Source organism: Arvicanthis niloticus, chromosome 1 (genome assembly GCF_011762505.2).
Source record: "Arvicanthis niloticus isolate mArvNil1 chromosome 1, mArvNil1.pat.X, whole genome shotgun sequence".
Classification (NCBI taxonomy): Eukaryota; Metazoa; Chordata; class Mammalia; order Rodentia; family Muridae; genus Arvicanthis; species Arvicanthis niloticus.
Genome location: NC_047658.1, coordinates 113560248 through 113582861, shown reverse-complemented (window position 1 = coordinate 113582861; position 22614 = coordinate 113560248). Strand labels below are relative to the sequence as shown.

At 50.7% G+C, this 22614-nt stretch overlaps 2 protein-coding genes and 1 long non-coding RNA gene across 8 annotated transcripts; 2 read left to right on the top strand and 1 right to left on the bottom strand.

The window, feature by feature from the left end:
* Positions 1-3660: 3660 nt before the first annotated feature.
* Klc2 (kinesin light chain 2) lies at positions 3661-13553 on the top strand. Of its 6 annotated transcripts, none has more exons than XM_034505562.1 (16): positions 3661-3884; positions 4600-4875; positions 7471-7701; positions 7792-7861; positions 8519-8741; positions 9572-9659; positions 9765-9866; positions 9949-10122; positions 10248-10347; positions 10947-10996; positions 11099-11166; positions 11555-11663; positions 11754-11912; positions 11984-12108; positions 12277-12334; positions 12638-13553. In XM_034505562.1, the coding sequence occupies exons 2-16, from the start codon at positions 4648-4650 to the stop codon at positions 12719-12721; spliced, it is 1869 nt and encodes a 622-aa protein (XP_034361453.1). In that variant the 5' UTR covers positions 3661-3884; positions 4600-4647; the 3' UTR covers positions 12722-13553. The 6 variants fall into 6 exon arrangements, with proteins under 6 accessions (XP_034361453.1, XP_034361463.1, XP_034361434.1 ...); XM_034505572.2 differs by having other exon boundaries at positions 3666-3884; positions 4637-4875; XM_034505543.2 differs by having other exon boundaries at positions 3666-3952.
* Positions 13554-14228: 675 nt separating this feature from the next.
* Rab1b (RAB1B, member RAS oncogene family) lies at positions 14229-22609 on the top strand. Its single transcript, XM_034510467.2, has 6 exons — positions 14229-14374; positions 16134-16206; positions 16454-16549; positions 16646-16741; positions 21013-21144; positions 21238-22609. The coding sequence occupies exons 1-6, from the start codon at positions 14361-14363 to the stop codon at positions 21430-21432; spliced, it is 606 nt and encodes a 201-aa protein (XP_034366358.1). The 5' UTR covers positions 14229-14360; the 3' UTR covers positions 21433-22609.
* Positions 15579-15814, bottom strand: LOC143434923 (uncharacterized). The gene is made up of 2 exons (XR_013104787.1): positions 15707-15814; positions 15579-15676 (listed from the first exon to the last, which is right to left on the bottom strand). It is a non-coding gene; the product is annotated as an uncharacterized LOC143434923 (long non-coding RNA).
* Positions 22610-22614: the final 5 nt, after the last annotated feature.

The window sequence follows — 22614 nt, the reverse complement described above, 5'->3', positions numbered from 1 at the left end:
TACTTCAGTGGGATGGGGGAGGAGCAGTGGAAGGATTTGCAAAGAAAACACAATAATATGAAGAAATAGTTGGGGCTGGGGAGCACTGGCTGCTCTTCTAGAGGACCGATTCCCAGCACCCACATGGCAGCTCACCACTGTCTGTAACTCTAACTCCAGAAGACCCACCACCCACTCCTGGCCCCTTTGGATGTTCTGCACACATGGCTTATATACATGCAGGCAAAACACCCATATATTATTTTTTTTAAAGTAGCAATAACAACTTCCACAGGCTTGAAAATGGGTGGGTGTCCTGTTAAGCATCACAGAAAGAACCAAAGCTGAACCTCTGAACTAATTCCTTTCTTCTCCATTTACTAAGTATCAGCAGAAGCTTGGCAGGAAATTAACAGCTGGAAGTGGAGGGACACAGGGCAGGACAGAGCAACAGTCTGTCCCCTCAGGGAGCACAGTGTAATCCTCAGAGACCAGATAACAAGGCAAGTGGCTGAAAAGGTTGAATGCAGACAAGGTTAAGCACAGGAAAGCAAGATAAAGAAAACAGTCCAAAAAAAGGTCCAGCACAGAGAGGCAGGGTCAGCTGCCAAAGAAAAGCACAAATGAAACCAATAAAGCCTGCATAGCAGCCTCTGCTAGAGCCAACAAAAGCCACAAAGCAAGAATACATTGTTCCTTACTTACCTGGGACAAGGTGATAAAAAAAAGGAATGAGTCCCTTTGTTAAGTAAAGAGAAAAGCAGAAGGAAAGGAGGTGGTGGGTGAGTACTTATACCTACAAAAGCATAGAGAGAATGCAGAGAGACAGCAGGCATCTCTATGTCTGAGGACCCTGCCACAGGTAAATTGAGGGTATATACACCTGTGCCACTACATCAGCAATGGCATGCCACGCTTCCATGTTAGCTTCCTCACACACTCTCAATGACAAGCTATTTGGATTAGAGATGCAGAAGGAAGAACTGCTCATGGGGGAACCTTACCTGCCTGAGAAAAACAGGATAAAATGTTCCCTTTTCCAGGTGTCGGTGGGTACCAGTAATCCCAGCACTTTAGGGACGCAGAGGCAGGCAGATCTCTGTAAGTTTGAGGCCAGTCTGGTCTACAAGGTGAGTTCCAGGACAGCCAGACAGCCAGACAGCCAGGGCTACACACACAGAGAAACCCTATCTCAAAAAACAAGAACAACCAAAAAGAAAGACCACGCTGGCCTTGAACTCTCAGATCCAAATTTCTCATGCTGGGATGAAAGACGTGCACTACCACTCCTTGAAAGATAATTTTTGAAATGTAATAAAAATCACTGACAGAAGCAGCAAAAGATAAAGGGGAACCTGGTGGGTTCTTGAAGAAATGTGATAATTTCGTGACTTACTAGACCAGCTGCCAAAGTTAGACTGACCTGGGGCTTCACGAGTGGAAAGATGATGTTTTTGTTTATTTGCTACATGGAGACTAGAACCCAGGTTTTCATATGTGCTAGGCGAGTGCTTCCACTGATATGGTACGGGTACATATATCCCTAGCCCCCATCACTTGGTGACTATACAGTTCAGTTGTTCTGGATCATTGGACCCTAGGACACCATGATGTTTGGAGCAGCATCTGGATTGATAGAAGGACTGCAATCAGAAGGACTGCAGTCAGAGGACTGCAATAGCACTTAGTGAAAGACATGGAGACAGCCTAGATAAAGAAGAGAGTATAGCTGGAGTCAGAAGCTGTGAGTTCATGAGGAAGGTACTTTGGTATTATTTAAATAAAGTAACCTTTTAAACAAGGGTTGTAGCTCAGTCTATAGAGTGTTTGCCTAACATGCATGAAAGCCTTGGGCTTGGTCTCCAACAAGTCATAAAGTTGGACATGGTAGTAATTTTAGCACATTGGAGATGATGGCAGGCAGAAGTTCAAGGTTACCTTGAGCTACATAGCAAATGTGAGGCCAACCTGAACTACATGAGACCCTGTGTCAGGGGTGGGATGAGGGGACTTTCTAATATTTAGTGTCTCAAGAGAAGGGAGTGAGCTCCCTGCTAAGCTAAGAGTACAGGCCAATCTCTCTGTGAAAGATGGCAAATGCCGAACAACCTTGTTCTCTGAGCCTGATATGCAAGATAAACCCCAGGTCCCTGAGATGCCTGCCTATATAAGTTCTCATTGTGTGGCTTTTGTCCCTGGGATGGAGGTGGTGATCAATGCTATCAGCGCCTAGACTTGTGAACAAAGACGTTGGGTGAGAGTGGTACTGCCCCCTTGTTACAGAAAATGGAAATAATAAATAACTAACCAAAGAGGTGGTCCTAGTTAGGGTTAATGTCGCTGTGTGGAAACGATGACCAAAAGGGTATATTTGGTGCACTTTTCATCCAGTGAAGGGAGTCAGGACAGGCGCCCAGAGGACAGAGCATGTGCACCACGTGAGTTCCTAGGGCCTGCTGAAATCAGAAGGTAGGACCGATGCCCTGGAGATGGTAAAGATGGCTGTGAGCCACGTGAGTGCTGTGGCTCAGACTCAAGTCCTCAGCAAGAGAACAGATGCTCTTAACCACTAAGCTATCCTTCCAACATTCCCCTCCCCTCCCCCCACTTTTTGTAGGGTGACAGCTACTGAGTGCTACCATATTCTCTATCTTGAGCAACCTCAGGTCCCACCCAGCAGGCGATGACCTACATTCTAGAAGGCAAAACAAGACAAATGTTAGAAAGGCTGATGCAGTCAGCATCGAGTGGCTGTGGGGTAGAGATTGGAAGAGTACTGTAGAATCTAGTGGGCTGGGGACCAAAGAGGTGGTCCTATTTAGGGTTAATGTCGCTGTGTGGAAACGATGACCAAAAGGGTATATTTGGTGCACTTTTCATCCAGTGAAGGGAGTCAGGACAGGCGCCCAGAGGACAGAGCCCATGCAGGAGTACTGCTTATGGGCTTGCTCCTGCACTGGGCCCTCCCACAACAATCATTAAGAAAATGTTCTAGAGATTTTCCTGCAGCTTGATCTTACGGAGGCGTTTTCTCAGTTGAGATTCCCACCTCTCCAATGACCCTAGTTTGTGTCAAGTTGACATAAAACTAGCTAGCATAGAAGTCTTTCCTTCCGAGGTGGTGACAAATCTGAGGCCCCCAATGACACCACCACGAACCAAAGTCACTCATCTGACCTCATTATCTGGTCAGCAGTATCCACTCAGATGTTTTTTTCCTCAGGGTCATGAGTCTTCTCCCTACCCCACTGATCTCCACACACTCCTTTACACCCCTTTCTCCCTTTTAACCAGAAGTCTCCTTCTGTTCCCTCACAAAGCAAACCTAGATGCTGAGAATTCCCAATAGAGACACCGACAACTCCGAAGCCAGAAAGAGACAAACGAGCGCGGTGTGTGTGTGTTTTGTGGGGGTCAGATGTGTGAAAGGTGGGTACTGGCAGCACCCACCTTAACAGCCCTTTGTGAGCTTTAAGTTAATGCACTAACACTTCAACAAAAACGCCTGACAAGCAATCAATGTGGACTGACTCGCTCTGGAATCTGAGGAGGTCGGCCTTCTAGATCGTCGGTCATGCCGGTACGGGTCTCTGGACGCCCCAGAGAGCATAGACCAGGAAGCTCTGGTCCGAGGGGGCGAGTCCAACCACGCCCCTTCTGCGTCCCGTCTGGGTTGGCCCCACCCCGAAGCGGGCCAGGCCCGCGGGGCCCCTTTAAGGCAGAGAGCTGGCCGGCTGGAACGTGTTTCGCCCCCTCCGACGCCGCCGAGGTAGCGGCTTCACCTTTAAGGCGGCGCGGGGACTGCTGGGAAGGCCGGCGGGATGGAGGCAGTGAGACGAGCTCACGGTCGAGGATCCGGGTGAAGCGGGACAGGAGTAAAAGCCGGAGCCAGGCCAAAGGAGAAGGTGCAGGTCGGCGCGGGCTGGTTGGGCCGGGAGACCCAGTCAGGCCGGACTGTGAGGAGCGGTTGCAGGTCGGCGTAGAGGAGGAGTCGTCGTGGGCGCGGCCTGTGGGAGGACCCGACCGGCCTGCGGGGAGGGGGCGCGGTCCTGGGCTGGGGCTGGGAATTGGGCCTTTTCTAGGGAGGGTCTGCGGGCCTTGGCCAGCCTGTGGGAGGGGTCGTTGTGGGCGCGGCCTGCAGAAACCTGTCCCGAAACTAAAGACCTCAGCCTCCCCGGAGCGGCGAGGGCGGGGAAGGGGTGTCCGGGCTTGGTCTGCCTTGGGGGAAGGGCTCTTGGTTCCGGTTGCCCTGGGGAAGGGGGCTGTCGCCCGGGCTGAGACCCAGTGGCTTGGAGGGCCTGTAGTCTTTGACTTGGGAGCGCCTTACAATGCCCTAGTGTTCTGTGTCCTGATTAGGACATTTCTGGAAAAATCCCCGAGGCTGGGCTTTACGTAAACTGGCCTGAGGCGGTGGTCTCGGGCAGAATCAGGGTCCAGCCTCACTTGAGCCACACCGCATTGCGTCTCCCCAGGCTAGACGAGCCCGGCGCGCCCCCTGTAGGCCGCTTGCTGGCACGGCGAGGACTGCGGGCTGAGGGATCTGGACACCCTTAGGGACCTAGGCGTTCGGGGACCTCCCGGTGTTTACCTAACTTGGGGTGGACGGCGGTGTGGCCCTAGGCCCGGCGTCCGCCTGCCCCACCCCTTGCCTCCACAGACGGCACGACCATGGCCACGATGGTGCTTCCTCGAGAGGAGAAGCTGAGTCAGGACGAGATAGTGCTGGGCACCAAGGCCGTTATCCAGGGTTTAGAGACCCTGCGAGGGGAGCATCGTGCCCTGCTAGCTCCCTTAGCTTCTCATGAGGCAGGCGAGGCTGAGCCGGGCTCACAGGAGCGCTGCCTGCTCCTGCGCCGCTCCCTGGAGGCCATCGAGCTGGGGCTTGGGGAGGCTCAGGTAGGTCAGTGTTGGGGCTATGGTGGAAGATTACTGGGAGGGTCCTGGTAACGTAGGAACACTCTCAGCAAGGAAGCACTTGTCTCTCAGAGTGTCACATTAGGACAATAAGTAATGTTAAATGGGCACCCTTACCTTACACAGTAGTGCTATTCAGGCCTCATTCTACCTACCAGACTGGATGACAGAAGAAAACAGACATACTTTAGTAACCTCCCTTCACAATTCAATTAACTCATTAATTCATTAAGCTCTATAGCTTATCACTTACTTAGTATGTGCCAGATAGTATGTTAATGCTGAGGCTGCAGAGACATGGTGCCTGTAATCCCAGCACTTGAGAGGTGAAGGCAGTAGGACTCCACGCTCCAGGATAGTTTGGGTCACATGTAAGATTCTGGCTCACTTTACTGCCCCCTCCAAAAAAAAAAAAATTAACATGATTTTTCCTCTAGTACAATAGAAGAGAAACACACACATTCAACTAATTACCTGAAACAAATTGTGATCAGTACTCCAGGGACAAGATCTTGTGATAGTTTATAGAAGGGAGTCTTGTCTATTGGTCAAGAGCTAAAGGACGAAATGGGCTGGCCTCCAGAAGAGGCACTGGAGGAGCGCTGCGTGTGTGAAGATCAAAGTAGGAAAGGTCATGTGCTTGAAGTGAGACAAGAATGGTATACTCAGAACTTACGAGAGGGAGAAAGGGACACTAGAGGCCTGTAGGAAAGCAGAAGCCAGACTATGTCCAGGCTATCAGGAAGCCTGTGGAGGGTTCTAACAAGCAGAAAATGTAGTCTGACTTAGCTTCTGAAATCTGTGGGCTATGAGAGTTACCCTTAGTAGGTCAAAGATGGACTCTTGGAACAAGTGACTAGGAAGCCACTGTTAGGATTCAAATAAATGGAAGTTTGAATTCGAGGGGTAGCCATGGAGACACCAGTTGTAGATACTCTGGAAGGAGGCTCAACAGGACCTGGGGTTGGGGGTTGCAGCACAACTCCTAGATAGTTGTGCTTTTAGCAAGTTTCAGGATGAAAGGCCGTTTAGGTCCCCACATAGAGGGCTGTTGCATAGAGAAGGGTTTTTGTTTTTCTTGGTTCTTGGCCAACCACTGCCTGGATCCAGAAACTCAGTGGATCTTGTGTTGTCTTAATTTCTTTGTCTTTAAAATAGCAAGCAAGGTGTGGTGGCACATACCTTTAATCCTAGCTCTTGGGAAGCAGAGGCAGGCAGATTTCTAAGTCCAAGGCCAGCCTTGTCTACAGAGTGAGTTCCAGGACAGACAGAAAAACCCAAACCAACCCCTGACCCCCCTCAAAAAAAAAAAAAAAAAAAAAAAAAAAAAAAAAAAAAAAAAGAAAACACCCCATAGTGATCATGCCATCTATTCCAGGTTGGTTGAGGACTTTGTTTGCTTTGTTTTTGAGACAGGGTCTCTACATAGACCTGGCTATCCTATTCAAGCTGGCTGTGAATTTACAGAGATCCACCTGCCTCTGCCTCCTGAGTGCTGGGATTAAAAGCATATGCCATTTAGACTTTTTTTTTTTTTTTTTTAAGTTTAGTGGTTATAAAAACACCATCTCTTGAAACATTTGAAACAACCAAGTAGAGTGGCCCACACCTCTAATCTTAGCACTCTAGAGGCAAAGGCAGGTGGATCTCTAAGTTCAAGGCAAGCCTAGTCTACAAAGCACGTTCCAGGACAGCCAGGGCTACACAGAGAAAATTTGTCTTAAAAGAAAGAAAGAAAGAAAGAAAGAAAGAAAGAAAGAAAGAAAGTAAGTAAGTTAGTTTGTTAACTAATTAGAGAATGCAGGGTCCTAGACTTCAACCTTCTGGAAGGCAGTGTGTTACTTCCTCAGCCCCTCAGCTGTCAGGTACAGAGATGGTATGCAGGGTTCTACCCTCACTAGTATACAGGTCTTTCACAGATAGGGAACAGAGTGTCATAGAGAGTACAGGCAGTGGAGATGGAGCATGGGGAAAGCATAACTGAAAAGAGGCAGTGATCCTGGTCCCTGAAGCATAGATAGGAACATATAGCCTATACCAAGGCCCAAGACTGACGGACACCCAGAGAGTTGGGAAGGTCATCAGATGTTTAAAGATCTGGGTGTTGGGACTAAGGCCAGTAGATCCCTTAGCTCCTCAGACCTGTTACGAACTTTGAACACATGCTGCTTCCCTTTCCTTCAGCAGGCAGACAGGGCTATGGACCCTCAGCAGATTAGGATGAGGTCTTTTTGTGGCCTTTCAGCCACCCATCAGGGTTCTTTGAACAATCACTAGCCCTAGGCAGGAAGCAGTGACATATTTATTTGGTCATGGCTACAGTGGCTAGAGTGTAACCAAAGGGAAGCAAAGGGAGAGTCTGGGAGCTCAGATCCTACAGGATCTTAGCAGGCAAAATTACCAAACCTACTCTTAAGTTTGAGCTCTAGACTAGTCTGTGGTCCTGGAAAGGGAAGAACTCAGGCCTGACAACTACTCAGCTGGGGCCTGGCCTTTGACTGCCCCCAGGTGGCTGAGGCTGTAATTACAGGCAAAGTGATGGCCAGGGTTCTGACCCTGGTCTGGCTGGCTGCACAGGTAATTCTGGCATTATCAAGCCATCTGGGGGCTGTGGAGTCAGAGAAGCAGAAGCTGCGGGCTCAAGTGCGGCGCCTGGTACAAGAGAACCAGTGGTTGCGTGAGGAGCTGGCAGGTACACAGCAGAAGCTGCAGCGAAGTGAACAGGCGGTGGCTCAGCTGGAGGAAGAGAAGCAACACCTGCTATTCATGAGTCAGATCCGAAAGCTGGATGAGGATGCTTCTCCAAATGTGAGCCCCAGCTGGCCAACATCCAGTTCTCACATGCCTGCTGATACCTATGCTACCTTGTCTGACATTCATTCCTCTCTTCCTTTCCAGGAGGAGAAGGGTGATGTCCCCAAAGACTCCCTGGATGACCTGTTTCCCAATGAAGATGAACAGAGCCCAGGTACAAAAGGGCAGTTCGCTCTGGGTTGAGGGAAAAGACAGTTGTTTTATAAGTCCCGTAAGTCCTATAGGTCACAGGAGATGGGATCCTTGTTCTTTTTTGCCTCATTTCCAATCACAATGTCTTAGCATGTTATGGTTTAAAAGGCAAATCTTGGCCAGGCAGTGGTGGCACACACCTTTAATTTCAGCATTGGAGAGGCAGAGGCAGGCAGATCTTTGTGAGTTGGATGCCATCCAGGGCAGGCAGAGCTGTTACACAGAGAAACTCTGTCTCAAAACAAAACTAAACTAAACTAAAGGGCAAGTTCAAGTCTTCCTTGTTGCATCTCATATCCCTGAGCTCCATGGAGAGCAAGTGTCATGCTTAACGGGTCTGGAGGATCTGAACATGGCTCTGTAGTCAGTTACTTTCTGGGTCCTTAGAAAAAAAACATGCAGGACCTTGCTGAGCTGGTCCACAATGTCTCACTTAAAATGTAGATGCAGAAGGATAGGACTCACTCCTTGTGCAATAACTAAACCTACTCTGTAAGTTCAGAAGCTGAGGCAGATTGGTGACTTGCCCAGGTACATATGAGCAAAAGGTACAGCTGGCATATGCCAGCCTAACTCAGAAGGAGAAGGCACATCTAACTTCCTACCCTTGGCCCTGTAGCCCCCAGTCCTGGAGGAGGAGATGTAGCTGCACAGCATGGGGGCTATGAAATCCCAGCACGGCTACGCACCCTCCACAATCTGGTAATCCAGTATGCTTCACAAGGCCGCTATGAGGTGGCCGTACCCCTCTGCAAGCAGGCATTGGAGGATTTGGAGAAGACATCAGGCCATGACCACCCTGATGTGGCCACCATGCTGAACATCCTGGCACTGGTTTATCGGTAAGGGCACCCTGGCTGTGTGGGCACACCTGCATCCTTCCATATGAGTGTTTCAAGGGACAGTTGAGCAGCACAGAAAGATGAACATGCCTCTGTAAAGCTGGCCTCCAATTGGAAATAAACCTGTCAGAGTTTTAAGAAAAGGTTGGGCCAGGCAGTGATAGCATACACCTTTAATCCCAGCACTCAGGAGGCAGACTCCACAGAGAAACCCTGTCTCGAAAAAGAACCAACAAAAAAGTAAAAGCTTGGTTGTGAATAATAGCAAGGGTGACACATGAAAACACTAGGGTCACTGGGAGTCAGCATAGCTTCTTCAGGCACCCAAGCTTGAGGATGGACTGTGAGAAGTGAGTTAGAAGCCAGGTGTGGTAGTACATATTATAAGCACTTAGGACGTGTGAGCAAGACAATTGGGAATTGGTTTTACACCTAATTCAAGGTTAACTCAGGATACATGAAATCCTGGAAAGAGAGGAAAAGGTCAAGGGAAGACAGGTGGGGTGGAAAGATAAATTGGCCCAGAACTCATGAGGGGTGAAAGGGTTTCTGTGGCAGAAAGTGACAGTGAGCCAAGGCACTAGGGATCACTTTAAAGTTGAGTTACTCAGGGATCTGGGTCTGAGGTGTGTCCTTAGTAAGGTGTGCTAAACTGCCTGATGTCCTCAGAGTTCTCAAGGGTAGGGCTATGCAGGCCTCCCATGCTCTGAGTTGCACTCCTATTATGTCCACTCATCAGTGACCCCAGGAAGAGTGCCTACAGGGACTACGGGCCCCTGGGGGCAGGCTTCGGGTTGGAGGACATTCCTGAATGTCCTGCCTGCTCCCAGGGACCAGAATAAGTACAAGGATGCTGCTCACCTGCTCAATGATGCCCTGGCTATCCGGGAAAAGACACTGGGCAAGGACCACCCAGCTGTGAGTAAGAGTTAGACTAAGTGTTCCCCTCCAACCCTCACAAGTTCCAGATCCCCCTGCCTGTTCGGGCCCTGAGTGAAGGCACCTTCATTCTCCTACACCTAGGTGGCTGCAACCCTCAATAATCTGGCTGTTCTGTATGGCAAACGGGGCAAGTACAAAGAGGCTGAGCCACTGTGCAAGAGAGCATTGGAGATCCGGGAAAAGGTGGGAACAGGCAGGGCCAAGAGTGCTGGGCAAGCAGAGTAGAATCTGGGCAACTCTTAACCCAGCCACTGACTCTTACCAGGTTCTGGGCAAGTTTCATCCAGATGTGGCAAAGCAGCTCAGCAACCTGGCCTTGCTGTGCCAGAACCAGGGCAAAGCTGAGGAAGTGGAATACTACTACCGGAGAGCCCTGGAGATCTATGCCACACGCCTTGGTCCTGATGACCCCAATGTGGCGAAGACCAAGAACAACCTGGTGCTCTGAGGCTGGGCGGGAGGCTGGAAAGGAAGGAGGAAGGGAGGGGGAGGGCTGATGTCCAGAAGGAAGGAGAAGGAAAACTAAGCTCCCTGCAGGCAGCTTACCCACTCTTTCCCATCCAGGCTTCCTGCTACCTGAAACAGGGCAAGTACCAGGATGCAGAGACCCTGTACAAGGAGATCCTTACCCGTGCTCATGAGAAGGAGTTTGGCTCAGTCAATGGTGAGTCCATAGTTGTCATGAACCTCCAGTTCATTTAATACAGGCCTACTCAGCCAGGAATACCCAGGACAGTCCTTGGCCTTGCAAGCCATCTTGCCTAGAGTTTGGCAGAAGCCCAGACTCACCTGTGGATGGTACCTGCAGGAACCCACACACCCAATTCAATGCCCTGGCCAGACAAATTGGCAAATCCCCTCTGTCTGTCTGTCTGTCTGTCTGCTTCTCTCTCTCTCTCTCTCTCTCTCTCTCTCTCTCTCTCTCTTTCTCTCTTCTTCTCCCTCTCCCTGCCCCCCCCCCCCCCCCCCGTCTCTGAGTCAAGGTCTGACTGTGTAGCTCTAGTTGTCCTGGAACTCAACTATCCTGCCTCATTATTCCTTCTCCACCTCATTTATAGCCCTTAATACATATGTGGCCTGTTCATCTGCGTCCAGAGGAGGATCAGTGATGTTTTGAGTTTGCTTGTTCTTTTATTCAGCAAAGCCCAGTCTTTCTGGTTCTTTCTGCATAGCCTTGTCCGCTTCCCCCAGACAGTACTGCTCTATGTGCAGCCCAATTGGAGAGACCTATATAGCAGGCAGGTGACAGTCCTTTTCTTCTAGGAGAGAACAAGCCCATCTGGATGCATGCAGAGGAACGAGAGGAAAGCAAGGTAAGCAGCGCTGTGGGTAGCTTCCAAGTGTGGGGAGAGTATGAGGCTGGGATGTATTGAGCCTAGCTTACTTCCATCTCAACTGACTGGTTTTCCCCTCAGGATAAGCGCCGGGACAGCGCCCCCTATGGGGAGTATGGCAGCTGGTACAAAGCCTGTAAAGTTGACAGGTGAGGGCTGATAGGTCTGGGGTAGGCATAGAATGAGTACCAAGGAAATAGCATCCTTGGTCAGTGAGCCTCGCATTGTCCTTTCACTCCTGAGACGCCTCTCTTCTGCTGGCTCATCTCTCAAGGCCCTAACTCAAAAAGACTATCTGCACTGCACAGCTTGGTTCACTCCCGAATCTCCCAGCTTCTGATCCTGGTGGCAGCATCCTAGGAGGACTCTAGGGCCAGGCCTAGAGTGGTTCTTTCAGGATGGGAGAGACCAGTGGGTTTACTACAGGGTCAGACAAATAGGAAAGGCGAGATTCTGCATGGCCTATTTGGTCCCCAGAGCCCCATGTGGTCTTGTGGCAGATAAAGAGTTTGAGATGTCCCTGCTATCTGTCCACAGTCCCACAGTCAATACCACTCTGAGAAGCTTGGGCGCCCTGTACCGGCGCCAGGGCAAGCTGGAAGCTGCACACACACTGGAAGATTGTGCCAGCCGCAGCCGCAAACAGGTAGGACTTTCATGGTGGAGGAGGATAAATAGAGACCTGTGAGGCTCCGTGTATGTTAGCCAGGGCCTGATGCTTCCTGTCCCTTTTCAGGGCCTGGATCCTGCCAGCCAGACCAAGGTGGTAGAACTGCTAAAAGATGGTAGTGGTGGACGAGGAGACCGGCGTGGCAGCAGAGATGTGGCCGGCGGTACTGGGTCTCGGTCTGAGTCTGACCTGGAGGAGTCAGGGCCTGCAGCTGAATGGAGTGGGGTGAGTGTGGAGGTTGAGATGGGTTGTAAGACTACAAAGAAAGTAGGGCCTAGAGACAGTTCTTCCCACAGGATGGAAGTGGCTCTCTGAGGCGCAGTGGCTCCTTTGGGAAGCTCCGGGATGCCCTGAGACGCAGCAGTGAGATGCTGGTGAGAAAGCTGCAGGGAGGTGGCCCACAGGAGCCCCCTAATTCTAGGTAAGCTTCTGACCCCTGATTGTATCCTCTTGGCTCCCAGGTGACTTCCCATCCCTCTCAGGAAACACTTGTCACCAAATCTGCTTTATCATGCCCTCCATCCCAGACCCAACCTGGTGTCCCTTTATTGTCTCACCATGAAAAAATCCTGGCCCTCCTTTTCCTCAGGATGAAGAGGGCTAGCTCGCTCAATTTCCTTAACAAGAGTGTGGAAGAGCCAGTCCAGGTAAGAATGGAGGGCACCTGGTAGAAACAGGTAGAGGGAGAGGTGAGAGAAAGGGAAGCAGAGCCCTAGCCTTGGGGCAGACAGAGATCCAGTCAACCAGCACCCCCTTGGAGTGCTCAGGCACTGGGTGTGAGCTAAACTTTAACTTTGGCCAGCCTTTGATTGCCTGTATTTGCACAAGGGATCTAGTGTGGCCCTTTTATCATCCCTTCCTCTTCTAGAGCCCTCCTTCCCTCCCCCCACCCTCCCCCTTCCCTTCACTCCCAGCAGTTTAGGACTAAGCTACACATCCTCTGCCCACAGCCTGGAGGCACGGGTCTTTCTGACAGCCGCACTTTGAGCTCCAGTTCCATGGACCTCTCCCGAAGAAGCTCCCTCGTGGGCTAAAGCTGAAGGGGCAGCCAGTCACCAGAGCCTCCATCTGACATGATTCCTTCCCCCAGCCCTGCGCATGCATGGGCCTGCTGCTTGTCCTGCCTGCCCCTCCCAAGGACCCCTGTCTTTTCTGTTCAATCTCAGGGTAACTTCCTCCCTTGTCATCTCAGCCAAGGCCCTGGAGGACGGGCCTGCCGGCTCCAGCTCTGCTCCTTATTTATTCCTTCCAGCAGGGGGCCTCCCTTCCTATGTTCAGGGGATGTGGGAGTGGTGGCCTGCCTACCCAGCCCCCAAAGTCAAGAACACTAAGTACTTGCTGTCCCCTCAGCACCTTTGCCCTCCACTCCAGGCCGTTGCTTCTGTATATAGAGAAATAAGTTATTGGCCGTGTCATTTTCTCACCCCTCTTCCCCTCAGTCCACGGTATTCCCGGGCCACCACCTGCCTCTCTCTTATCCAGTGGTACCGCCCAGGCCTTAAATCACCCCGTTCCCAGTGGTGGTATCTCCCAAGCTCCCAAGTTCTGGGATCAGAGCCTCCCAAAAAGGGTCTCTAGACCTCTTCGCCTGGTCTTGGAGGGATTAGTTCCATTCCACCTTGCAAATGCCCGGACTTAATGCATTGTCCTTTCCATTCAGCCCCGCCCAGGCATGGCCTGACCCCACCCTGGGCACAGCCCGTTGAGCCATCTTGCCACGCCTCCCTTGCCTCAGCTTCAGATGTTCCCTTAACCCCCCACCCCCCCACACACACACAGTAGGAGGGGCTACCCCATTTGTTGGGTAAGGCAGTCGCTCTCTATTTTCAGATGTTGCTGTAGAAATAAAGACGATTTGAATCTGAACCGGGCTTGTTTTGAGGAGTTCCAGAGCCCCTGAGCATCCCTAGCTAGAGTCGGGTGGAATCAGAAGAGGCTGTGGGAATGAGGGATATACACACACATAATTCCCTGCCCTCGGGGCTGGAACTAATATTCTGCCATTATCCTGAACTGTTTGGGGGATGCTACAGATTTGGGGTTGCGCCCAACACATACCCTTATGGGGTTCTAGATGATAATTCTGCCTGTGATGACTTCTACCCCTTAATATGTTCTTGGACCGAGTTTCCTGAGAGGAGTATTTATATATGTAATACTAGTGATCACATCATCCTGGTACTAGGGTTGTGGAGTGCTTATCCCAGGAAGAACATTGAATAAGTCAAAAATTTCTGGCCCCAAATACCTCGCATCTTCTAGTTTCAATCTGCGAACCGTGTGGGTAAAGGTGGCTGCCCATCTCAGAGAGGCGAACCATACCTACCTCGGTGCTAAACTAGAGCCTACACCTGAGGATTGGGTAGCCCAACGAAGGTTTTTGTAGCCTGGTCGGATCAGGGATTGGGAAGACTACAGACCCCAGAAGGCCGTTCGCGGGTGGTTACTGGAGTGCACGGCCGCTCGACTTCCTGAGTGGCGCCTGCGCAGCAGTGGCAAGTCGGATATCCATGGAAACTACAGGTTCCACAAGGCAGCGCGGCGCAACCCGAGTCGGAAGTATTTGCGCCTGCGCGGCGCGGGCGGGGCCTCTAGGGCGGAGCGGCCACCATCTTGGAACGGGAGGCGGAGCAGAGCCGACGAGGAGCGACCGAGCGGGCCACCGCTGCCGCCATGAACCCCGAATAGTGAGTGAGCCCCGCCCGCGCCGTGCGGCGCAGCCTCGATCCTGTCTGTGGGGCTATGTGCTTGCCGAAGTTGTCTGGCCTTGGTCAGAATTGCGCGGCGCCCCCCACATCCGGGTCCCTCTTCCGCTGACCCCCCCCTACATCCGGGTCCTGCCCCTCCCCCCGGGATCCCCAGGACCCCGGCTCAACACCCCGAGTTCTGTAGCCCAGGGCCCGGAGGCTGCAGCATGGATGGGCAGCACTTGGAGCCTGCAGCACCAGCCCTCACAGGCCTTTTCGGTTAGGTGACCCTGCGGATTTGGTCTCTCTGAGCTTCAATTTTCCCACCCACAATTTGACCAAGGCAGGCCGTTTGGAGCCCATCACAATAGTTTCTGGTCTCCAGAGTCGAATACTTTCAGTTGGGCTGTGAAAATCTCTGCCTTTGCCTTTCTTCTGGAGCCTCGATCGATCGCGGGTCTGGCCCAGAAGCTGATCAGAATGGACCCCCAAGTTCCTACTTGATTCACATCCCCTGCAGGTCCTTTCCTCTGAGGCTACTATTTGCCCTGCCTGGGTCGCGCTGTCATGTTGCTCCCGGCAGTCTGTCCTTTTCTGTCCTCTCACCTTTGCTCAGGCCTCCAGTGCCAGTGTCACACGGCTTCTCTCTCCTGTCACACTGCCAAAGAACTTTAGGTGAATGTGGAATTTGCTTGCTCCCTTGGAGTGGAATTTGTATTCCTCAAACTCAAACCCTTTGGAGTAGATGGCCAACATACAGTTTTGCACCCACGTTATCTTCTTCCCCTTCCCCACTTCCTTTTTCTTCCCCAACTCTAGGCCTCAGATTTCCTTGAGGAAGGGTTGAACTCAGTAGTTCAGCTTAGGAGGGGGGATAAAGAAGGGAGGCTACCAGCTGTCAAAGAGCTCGGAGTCTGACAGTCCTGGTTTCCAGTCTCACAGTTATCAACTGCTTAGGGCAAGTCACTTCCCTTCTGTGACCTCTGGTTTCCTCAGTAGTTGGAAATAACACCACTCACTTGTTTGCACTGTTGTGAGGATTTACTAGAGGATGCATTTCAGGTATTCACACAGGGCCAGTTACAATTTAGTATTTACGGCTGCTTCCATGGCCACTTGTTGAGTGCCTCTCGTTAGTGACTTCATCTCAGGCTCTTTCACATTTGTTTGTTGTTTTGGTTTGTTTTTGATTTTTCAGACAGGGTTTCTCTGCAGCCCTGACTGTACTGGAACTCACTCTGTAGACCAGGTTGGCCTCAAACTCAGAAATCTATCTGCCTCTGCCTCTGCCTCTGCCTCTGCCTCTGCCTCTGCCTCTGCCTCTGCCTCTGCCTCTTCCTCCTGAGTGCTGGGATCAGAGGGGTGCGCCACCCTCCCCTTACCACACACACACCCCACCTTTCATCCCAGCCTCATATTTGCTTTTACTTGATGGGCCAGGCTTTCGTTTTTGCATCCTAGTCTGGTACCCTATAAGGCCTATGTGAGTTTCTTAAATAGTTCCTATCAAACAGCACCACATATTTTTTGACAGATTTTGTTCTTTTGACCCAGGCTGGAGGATTTTGTGTGCTAGCTTATTGGGGATAGTAACGGTCAATGTCATTTATTTATTTCTGTCCCTTTTTAGGACATCAGAAGGCGCTAGTGAGCCCCATAGTAGACCAAGCAGAAGTATGCCTTAGAGTGCTGTCATGCTTACTACAGGAAGGGGGATACTCCCTGCTTGCCTTCATACCTTCCTATCTTCTCTTGCCAGTGACTACCTGTTTAAGCTGCTTTTGATTGGTGACTCGGGCGTGGGCAAGTCATGCCTGCTCCTGCGGTTTGCTGTGAGTAAGAAGCACCCCTGTATTATCCACTTGAGGTCCTACCTGGCTACTGGGAGGAAAGGGCAACTCAGAACTCAGTGGTTGCAAGTCCTGAGAACCAAGAGTGACATTGCTGGAGCCACCACAGCAAGGGCCCTGGCCTTCCTTTGCAAGTTGGGGAGCTTAGAACTGAGGTTTGGCAGTGAGGAGCACAGCAGGGGCAGGGAGCCTGTCTGTTCAGTCTGTTTCACTAGCTACAACCTTTCAGGATGACACATACACAGAAAGCTACATCAGCACCATTGGGGTGGACTTCAAGATTCGAACCATTGAGCTGGATGGCAAAACCATCAAACTGCAGATTGTGAGTATGGCTTTTCTCCAGCCCTAAGGCAGAAGGGTTTTCCTAGGGGTGGGAGTTCTCCTTTGGCTGACCTACCCTTTTCCTCCTGACTCGTAGTGGGACACAGCTGGTCAGGAACGGTTCAGGACCATCACTTCCAGCTACTATCGAGGGGCTCATGGCATCATTGTGGTATATGACGTCACTGACCAGGTACTCCTTGCAGCTTTACCCACTGAGCCTTGAGTTTTGATTTTTGTTTCTTTTCCTGTTTTTATTTTCCTTAAGCTTTCTGGAAGGGAGACACTATACTGAATTGCTTCGTAAAAAGGACAATAGACCACAGAAATGGACCCTACCAAGGCCCTGTCATGGAGTTTTGATAGAACCAGGCATCATGACTGCTGCCACCTTATTCTAGACTTTCCAGGCTACCCATGTTTGGTGGCAGTTAATCAACTAATTGGTTACTATTGGTTCCATGCTTCCTGTGTGCAGATTTGGGGAGCAATTGGAAGGCTTTAGACAACACATGAAGGAGGCCAGTACAAGCAGAAATTCTGAAATCCTGTATCTGCTGTGGTGGCTTCAGTCATGTATCACTGGCAGCAGCCAAAAATTGTCCTGACAGTGTTTTACAGCTTATAGACACTGTAGCCTTTAGATTTCCTTGGTTGTTTACCCCATAAAACCTGAGTTTCACTCTGTTACCAGCCTGTCCCAATTCTTGAGCTTAAATGATCCTTCTGCCTTAGCCTCCCTAGTAGCTGAGGTCCTGGGCAGCCACCACTATGCCTAGTTTCTAATTGGTGGTGGTACTTGTTGTTGTTTTGGTTATTTTGAGACAGGGTTTCTTTCTATAGCCCTAGATGTCCCAGAGCTCAGTCCATATAGATAGATCAGGCTGGCCTCAAACTCCTAGGGAATCCACCTGCCTCTGTCTCTGCCTCTCAAGTGCAGGGATTAAAGGCATGAGCCACCACTGCCTGGTCCTGTAATTGTCTTTTGACGCTCATGAGAAGTCCTCCATATTTTTCTCTTAAAGATGAATACTTGGTTCAGGCTGACACAGTAACTTGCTAACAGCCTTCCATGTAGTTAGTAAAAAAGCTGAGTCTCCTGATCCATCTGCTTTGCTTTTTCTATCAAACCTTGTTCCTTCCATATCCCCATGGATATGAAAGTGTAATCAGTCTCAGGCTGGAAGAGTCCAGAGACTATGACACCCATGCCTTCACCTCCTGGCTCTTTAAAGCTGGGCGAGCTGAGTATCACTCAAAGGTCACAAAGGCTTTCGTTAACTACCAAAAACCCAGTCACCTTCTTGCCCAAATTGACTTCTTGCACTTGTTTTCTTCTCTTTCCTTGAAAATATGTTTGTGGCTCACCTGTCCTCCCAACTAAGCATACACTTAGCCAGTGAGTTACACCACAAGCCCTTTAATTCTCTTTTTTTATTGACACACCTTTACTGACTATTAACCTATAATTTTGGGCATCCTGACTGACCCTAGCCACTTCTGTGGTTTGAGTTTTGTCTTGTGATCTGGGATTCTTTTGTGTATTCTGGAATTCTTATGCCCAGACAGATGTTCCATGGGTTCCCATCTCTGTGTCTGTGCTTGTGCTGGCCCTTGGTGTCTATAATGGGAGTAATCCCAATGTTGTTCTTACCCAGTGAATGAAATTTCAAGCCCTTGTGCTCTACTTTGCTTTCTGTTGCCACAGTAAACACCAGGTGGGAGGAAAAGGCTTGTTTTCTCTTAGTCCATCACCAAAGAACCCAAGGCATGAATTCAAAAAGGAGCCACAGAGAAAGGCACCTCCTGCCTTGTCTCCCATAGGTTGCTCAGCATCCTTTCTTAAACTACCCAAGACCACCTGCCCGAGGGTAACACTGCCCACAGTGAGCTGTTATGCGTCCGCACTCACACGCACAAACACACACACATCAACCATCAATCAAGAAAATGCCCCCCATACACACACACACACACAACCAACCATCAATCAAGAAAATGCCCCCCCCACACACACACATCAACCATCAATCAAGAACATGCCCCCCATACACACACACACACACACACACACACACACACACACACACACACACACACATCAACCGTCAATCAAGAAAATGTCCCCTATAAGTTCACAGGGCAATCTGATAGAGGCAATTCCTCAGTTTAGATCTCCTCTTTCCAGATGTTTAGGTTTATATCAAAGTGAAAAACACTGATTATTGCACCCTGCTTTATATATGAAGATACTGTTTTCCAGAGGTGTCGGTAACTTGCCTCTGGTATCCCAGAAAAGATAAAACCCCTTCCCTGCCTTCAACTGCTTTTGTGGGCTCCACACCAGCTGCAGGATTCAGGCTCAAGTGCTCGACTCACCATCTCCCCAACCCGCCTCCTGCATCCTCATTTTGTAACATAATCTTGTGAGGCTGACCAGAACACTTCCCGTCTCCATAGTTAGTCTCAAGACACCTCCATTCTTTCCTCCTCCTTTCATCTGTCCCTCATAATAATAGCAGTGATGAGGATAATAGCAGCTCTTGCTAATTGAGCACTTGTTATGAGACAGGCCTGCATTCATTCTCATGCAAACAACAGTTCTGCCGGGAGGTGTTATCTGTTCTCTGTTATCAGAGGAAACTGAGACCCAGGTCAGGTGACTAGATATCTGAGGTCATGTAATAAATGACCAAGCTTAAGTGACAGTCAAGATTAAGTCTCTTCCCTGCTTTGTTCCCTGGTTTAGGACTCTAGTCCATCTGCTTCTTGGTTGCCCTGTAACTTGTTGGTCTGCTCTAGGCCTGCCCAGGCTCTTTCCAGAACACAGGTGTGACCTTGCACTCTTCATGTAAGAAAACCCCCACTAGCTCATGATTGTGTCAAGCCCATCTAGGCTAAGACCTTTTGAGCTCTGTCCTGACCGATTCCTCCCAACCTACAGTCTGCTCTTTACCCACTTCCCAAAAATACTAGACCCTCTCATTCTAGCAGATGCTGTCTCAGCGGGTAGCTTTTGCATTAGTTGAGTCCATACTTGCAGGCAAGGGTCAGCTGTTGCTTCCTAGGCTGTAGTAGTCCTGAGGCTGCCCACTGCTGGCTTTTTATCCCATCTTGCCATGTGTGTGTACTGGTCTGTTTCTCTATGGTCCCCAGTACCCTAAGGCAGGTGTATGTATGATGTCCCCTCCTTTCAGCATAGAACCCAGCTTAGGACATGCTGGTGTGTACATTAAAACCCAGTATATCTTGAAGGAAGAGCAGGAGCTGGAGAGATGGCTGAGCAGTAAGTGCTCACTGCTCTTACAGAGGCCCTGGATTTCCATTCCCAGCATTAAAACGTGGCAGCTCACAGGTCTCTGTAACTCCAATTCCAGAGGAGCTGATACCCTCCTAGCATCCAAGAGCATGAGCCATGCACATGTTTGCAGTTTGCAGGCAGGCAAACTCTTTAAAAAAAAAAAAAAAAAAAGGAAGAGGAAGAGAAAATATAGCTCTGGCTTGAACCTGTTTCTAGAAATTCCATCCTTTGCACAAGTTCCATGTCAAGCTGCTAGGAGAATCCGAGACTCAAGTGAGGTACTTGTTGGTGTCAGAAGTGGGTGAACCTATCTCTTTCACTAGCCAGGGTTGCCCTGTGAGGAACCTTCACTTACCATGGGCTCCAAAGCTTCAAAATTTAAAGACAGGAGATTATGTAGCTCAGTCATGAAATGCCTGCATCATTTTTGGGGTGGGAGCAGGGCTTGGGGGAGTGGTGAAAGGGTTTTTCTGTGTAGCTCTGGCTGTCCTAGAACTGACCAGGCTGTCCTTGAGCTAAGAGATTCACCTGCCTCTGCCTCCTGAGTGCTTGTGAGTAAAGGAATGCACTACCATGCCTGGCTCCTTTTTGTTACTTTTAATGATTTATTTCTATTTTATGTGCATTGGTGTTTTGTCTTTGTGTATGTCTGTGAGAGTGTCAGATCCCCTAGAACTGGAGCTACAGACAATTGTAAGCTGCCTTGTGGGTGCTGGGAATTGAACCAGTGCTCTTAACCACTGGGCCATCTCTCTAAGCCCCCCTTTTCATGAGTTTTATTTTGAGAAGGTCTAAGTTCTCTATGCTGGTCTCAAACTTGTGATCCTCCTGCATCAGCCATGCCTGGTGTCACCTTTCTTCTGATGCCTTTGGCTTCCCAAGAGTGGTTTAGGTAAGAGAGATAACTGCAGGAAGCAGAAATGGCCTATAGGTCCAGGCAGCTGTTGAGCTGCTGGCTGCTGCTGGCAGCTACTCTGCTCTGGTTCTGGTTTTCAGGTTTCTACATGGAAGAGAACCAGGGGAAAGCTAAACCTGGAGGGGAAGACTATCTGAATTCCCATGCTCAGGGCTCTTACCTTTCAAAGAAACCCTGTTCTCTAGGCCTGAGTAGGCCTGGGTAGGCCTGGGTTTGGGTGCTCAATAACTTTGGACACTATGCCTAGGAATCCTACGCTAACGTGAAACAGTGGCTGCAGGAGATAGATCGCTACGCCAGTGAGAATGTCAATAAACTCCTGGTAGGCAACAAGAGTGACCTCACCACCAAGAAAGTTGTGGATAACACCACAGCCAAGGTGAGCAGGCCCGCCCTGGCTGTCGGGTCTGGAGCCCACATGCCTTCACCCCTTTCACCCCTTCTCTTGCTCCTCTCTTTCTTCCCTTGGCAGGAATTCGCAGACTCTCTGGGTGTCCCCTTCCTGGAGACAAGTGCCAAGAATGCCACCAATGTTGAGCAGGCATTCATGACAATGGCTGCAGAGATCAAAAAGCGGATGGGGCCAGGAGCAGCATCTGGAGGTGAACGGCCCAACCTCAAGATTGACAGCACTCCTGTGAAGCCTGCTAGCGGTGGCTGCTGCTAGGAGGGGCACTTGGGGGAGAGGCACCTTCTCCAGATGATGCCCCTGGAGGGGGCAGGAAGTGCCTCCCTCACCTAGGGCATTTGAGTCTGTAGCTTTGGGGTGTCCTGGGCTCCCCATCTTCCTCTGGCCCATCTGCCTTCTGCTCTGAGTCCCAGTCCTATCAGGGTCCCCATGGAGGACATGCAGAACCTGTGGCTGGGGTGGTCACAGGGACTGCTCTGCTGCTGCCTCTTGGTACCTTGAAAAGATGCCCACCACGCACCTTTCTTTGGAATGAGGGCTCCGCTGTCTGTCACTCACCCCCATGTATGCTGCACTGGGTTTCTCTTTTCCTTTCTTCCCAATAGTGAGGACCTCCCTGCCTCTGCTGCCCCAGGGTACAGGCAGTAGCCAGGGGACCCAGGGCCTCAGATCCAGGGTCCTGCATCGGACCTCAGGACAGGTGCCAGGGCTGCAGGAGCCCAGTAGCCACCTTCCCTTGGCTCTGCCTCGCTCCACTGCTCCCACACAGCTCGAGCCGTCCAGCTGCGGTTAGGTCTTGAGCACATCTAGAGTAGGTGGGCGGATGGCTGCGCTGGGTCTGTCTCAAGCCGGGAGGGAGCCTGCTCCTGCCTCCCCCTGCCCTGCCAGAGCCAGGCCCATGTGCTGCCTGCCCACCGAGCCCCTTTGTCCCTGAGGAAAGCTGAGGCGGAGGCGGAAGGCCCACCTCGCCATGGCCGGGCACAAGCCTTAACCCTCACTCTGCCAGCACACCTTCCTTTTCCGAGGCAGCACAACCGGCTTGTTCTTCCTCCATTCCTCAGAGCCTGACAGGGCCAAACCTACTTCTCTGGGGAATGTGGGTGCAACTTGGGGTTGTGGGACTCTTCCCCCTTCCAACTCAGAATCCTGGCCCCCACCCTCTGGCACAGCTTTCTGTAGAAAACCTTTGGTCTTTACCTAAGAAGCCATGTCCTTTGTGCTGTCTCTTGCCAGTCTCACCCTACAACCTGCCCTCCCCTCCAGTGTGTATTTAAGTCCCTGGGCTGCCCCTCTGGGAGGGAGCCTCTTCTCCTAGGTTCCCCTCTGGTGTCATGTCAGGCATTTTGCAAGGAAAAGCCACTTGGGGGAAGATGGAAAAGTATGAAAAAATAAATTTCCACTGGCCTTTGGATAAGCCAAGGGTTTTTGCAAGGAAGCTAT

What these genes read in the sequence shown, in the direction of transcription:
- Klc2 (XM_034505562.1), top strand. Translation starts at nt 4,648, where the DNA reads ATGGCCACGATGGTGCTTCCTCGAGAGGAGAAGCTGAGTCAGGACGAG. An exon ending in ATCCTGGCACTGGTTTATCG is followed by an intron (nt 8,742 to 9,571) that starts GTAAGGGCACCC and finishes GCCTGCTCCCAG; the next exon opens with GGACCAGAATAAGTACAAGG. An exon ending in CGAAGACCAAGAACAACCTG is followed by an intron (nt 10,123 to 10,247) that starts GTGCTCTGAGGC and finishes TTTCCCATCCAG; the next exon opens with GCTTCCTGCTACCTGAAACA.
- Rab1b (XM_034510467.2), top strand. An exon ending in AAACCATCAAACTGCAGATT is followed by an intron (nt 16,550 to 16,645) that starts GTGAGTATGGCT and finishes CCTGACTCGTAG; the next exon opens with TGGGACACAGCTGGTCAGGA. An exon ending in TATATGACGTCACTGACCAG is followed by an intron (nt 16,742 to 21,012) that starts GTACTCCTTGCA and finishes CACTATGCCTAG; the next exon opens with GAATCCTACGCTAACGTGAA.